Below are 3,315 nucleotides of genomic sequence, written 5' to 3'. Positions count from 1 at the left end.
CAAAAAAAAATTTAATTAAAATTTGAATTTTTTATAAAAAAATGAATTATTGCGTCACGTGACGAAACCCACTCGCGGAGCAGCGAGTGGGCGTCACACGTTGAATGGGAGGCCGCCACGTCGCCTCGGCGCGTGGCGGAACGTGTCGTGCCGCGGGCCGCGGCAACGACACCCGGCACGACATGGGCACGGTTTGGCGACGACACGGCGGCTGCAATGCGTGCCGCCGCGGAACCGTTCCTCCGGAACGGCGTAGGCACCGCAGTGACACAACGTTGCGGGTGCTCTAATGGTTTCTGATTCAACTATCACTGCGAACAACTTTATGAAAATCGTTTGAGTATTAAATATCCCACCTACAATTCGAAATAAATGAACAGAAATTCAAAAGCTTAAATTGATAAAACAAAAAAAATAACACTAGAAAGTGATCCACTTAAAATAAATTAAATTAAAATTTACACGATTTAACTTTATGGGGAATTCAGAATCTTACTTTGCCGATCTCTTCCCAAAGCGAGGCATTGAAAGAGGCAGCGGTGTTGATGACCTGCGGGAAACTGATGGCGCCGGGGAACGCGCCGCCGAATCTGGTCCCCGGACCGACGTTGGAGACGCCGTGGAGCGCCTCCGACCACCACTCGTAGCCCTTGATCCCGAGGCGAGGCACGGCGGCGGCATTGTTCCCCAGAAGCTTCACCTTCTCCTGCAGCGTCAGTCCATAGGTTCCACTTTAATGCCAAGCTATCCAAACGTCTTCTCGCTTCCCTCTGCATATTAATGCGTACTTCCACCTCATTAAATTTTGTACCCTTGCTTTCTTCAATACACTATCACACAGCTCATCCCAAAACCCATAAAACTCACTCCCATCAAAAAGCAAGAAAAGTAGCCTTTTCATTAAATCTGACTTGTTGAAATGCTGATCATGTCATTAGGTACATTGTCTCCCATTGTGACTCTGTCAGCATTACACCTCAACTCCAGAAGAAGCTGCTGCTGATGCAATAAAACCAGGTAACAAGATTACATTATCTAGCAGCATCAATTTCATGATCATGGACACTTTGTTTGATTGATGTGAAACTTTGTTGATCTCAAGGTTTGGATTTGGATTGTGGGCCTTTCTTGGGAGTTCACACAGTTAAAAAGGGGCTTCTCAAAGATGCCGAAGTCGATCTTGCACTGTTCAACACCATCACACTTCAAATGAGGCTAGGAATGTTCGATGGAGAGCCATCATCTCACCCATACGGCAACCTTGGCCCGAACGACGTCTGCTCTCCTCCCCACCAAGAACTAGCACTAGAAGCTGCTAGGCAAGGCATTGTTCTGCTCAAAAATCAAGGCCCTGTGCTGCCTCTCTCTACACGCAAGCACCAACCGATCGCGCTCATTGGACCTAATTCCTATGTTACTCTCACCATGATAGGCAATTATGCTGGTAAGAAGATTAAAAAAAACCTACACACTATTTGAGCTTTTGTCTTACATTGTTTCGCCATTTTTCATGCAGGTGTGGCGTGTGGTTACACGACGCCTTTGCAAGGAATAAGGAAGTATGCTAGGGCAATTCATCAGCCAGGATGCGCAAATGTCGCCTGTGTTAGTGACGCGTTGTTTGGTGGCGCCATTGAGGCTGCCCGGACGGCTGATGCAACTGTCATGGTTATGGGGTTGGACCAATCTGTCGAGGCAGAGTTCAAAGACCGGACAGGGCTCCTGCTGCCTGGGCGTCAACGGGAGCTCATCTCGAAGGTTGCTGCTGCCTCAAAAGGCCCAACCATTCTTGTGTTGATGACCGGTGGTGCGGTTGATGTCTCCTTCGCCAAGCATGATCCGAAGATCGGAGCCATTGTAGGGGCCGGCTATCCTGGCCAAGCCGGTGGTGCTGCCACTGCTGATATCTTGTTTGGAGCTCATAATCCTGGTAAATATATATACTCATTTAGGTTATTTGATCATGGGAAATGGATCATTTCGTAACTATCTTAAAATGAGAATTTCATAATTTATCAGTTGACAGCACAAAATGTATAAGTCCGTAACACAAAACATATCAGTTGCTCCTCAAGCTGATATATTTGTGCTACCAACTGATACCATTTGTGTCACCAATTGATATGTTTTGTGCTTCTAATTGATAAGTTCTCAACAGAACCATTCCCTGTGATAACGTTGATTGTATAGGTGGGAAGCTTCCAATGACATGGTATTATGCAATCCAACACGACAAGCCAATGGGTCAGGGTGACCCATGCCAGGTGCAGCCGGCTGTCGCTTAGCTTTAGTGTGGACGTGAGGAACGTGGGGACGAGGGTGGGGTCCCACACGGTGCTCCAGCCCGCAGCTGGTTGCGCCCGGCCGGGGTTCGCAGAATTCCGATGGGAGACCACGCGCTGAGTATCGGAGATTTGAAGCATTCTGTTTCACTTCAACCGCACACTTGGTGTCATCATTTAACTCAACATTCTTGGTTGATTGGTAATTTTAGTGTTTAGGCTTATTGGTTCAATTAGTGTTTGTAACATGGTTATTTTAAGGAATCTCGATGAGATTCCAAAACAAGATTCGACAAAGAAAGGAATATGATTGATCAAGATTCGCTTATTGATCTAATTATTTTTGCCAAGATTTTTGTTGTAATTGTATTTCAAGAACAAGGTCATGAAAAATGAGGGACTTGGGAAACAGCTTAAAAGTTCAATTCACTACGTATTTTTTTAATGCAACAAGATAATACTGATGTAACAATGAAACTCATATTCTGATATTCATATGCAATTTTCTAATTACCTTGCTCTTTTACTTTAGATACGCTAAATCAATCCGAATTTTTAGGTAATTTTCAATACTTGAAACATAAATTAAGAAAGATGAAAGTTTTCGCAATTATCTCATCTTTCTTTCCTGGCATATTACATGTTGATGTGACCGCCGCTTTAAAACACGTGGATAAAACGGCATTAGGCAAAACAACAACGTCAAAGTAGGTTCAAAATGACTTTTTTCACGTTTTTTAACTGGCTATCATCTCAACACATAATTTGTTAGAAAGGGGATGGATGAATCTTGAGATAATATTGAAATTATAAACGTATTTAAAAATCCATCAATCAGATAAGCCCAATTTTAGTCCTACTAAATAGACAGGATTTTGCTTACTGAAAGGATTGTTTCGGTTCTGTGTTGTACAAATAGTCAGCTCTATCAAAGTACTAGCTACTAATGCACAATTGGACCTAGCCCAAATTATTTAGGTCTAATAAATTTTAAGTCCAAAAGATCTTTGTTTTTTTAGCTGTAATATAAGCA

The 3,315-nt window shown here is 43.3% G+C and overlaps 1 protein-coding gene across 1 annotated transcript; it reads left to right on the top strand.

The window, feature by feature from the left end:
- Positions 1-558: 558 nt before the first annotated feature.
- On the top strand, positions 559-2,711 carry LOC121740799 (putative beta-D-xylosidase). The gene is made up of 5 exons (XM_042133427.1): positions 559-784; positions 939-1,017; positions 1,103-1,444; positions 1,517-1,930; positions 2,191-2,711. The coding sequence occupies exons 3-5, from the start codon at positions 1,210-1,212 to the stop codon at positions 2,283-2,285; spliced, it is 744 nt and encodes a 247-aa protein (XP_041989361.1). The 5' UTR covers positions 559-784; positions 939-1,017; positions 1,103-1,209; the 3' UTR covers positions 2,286-2,711.
- Positions 2,712-3,315: the final 604 nt, after the last annotated feature.

This window comes from Salvia splendens, chromosome 7, assembly GCF_004379255.2.
Source record: "Salvia splendens isolate huo1 chromosome 7, SspV2, whole genome shotgun sequence".
NCBI classification, from domain to species: Eukaryota; Viridiplantae; Streptophyta; class Magnoliopsida; order Lamiales; family Lamiaceae; genus Salvia; species Salvia splendens.
This window is presented reverse-complemented; position numbering and strand designations above follow the sequence as displayed.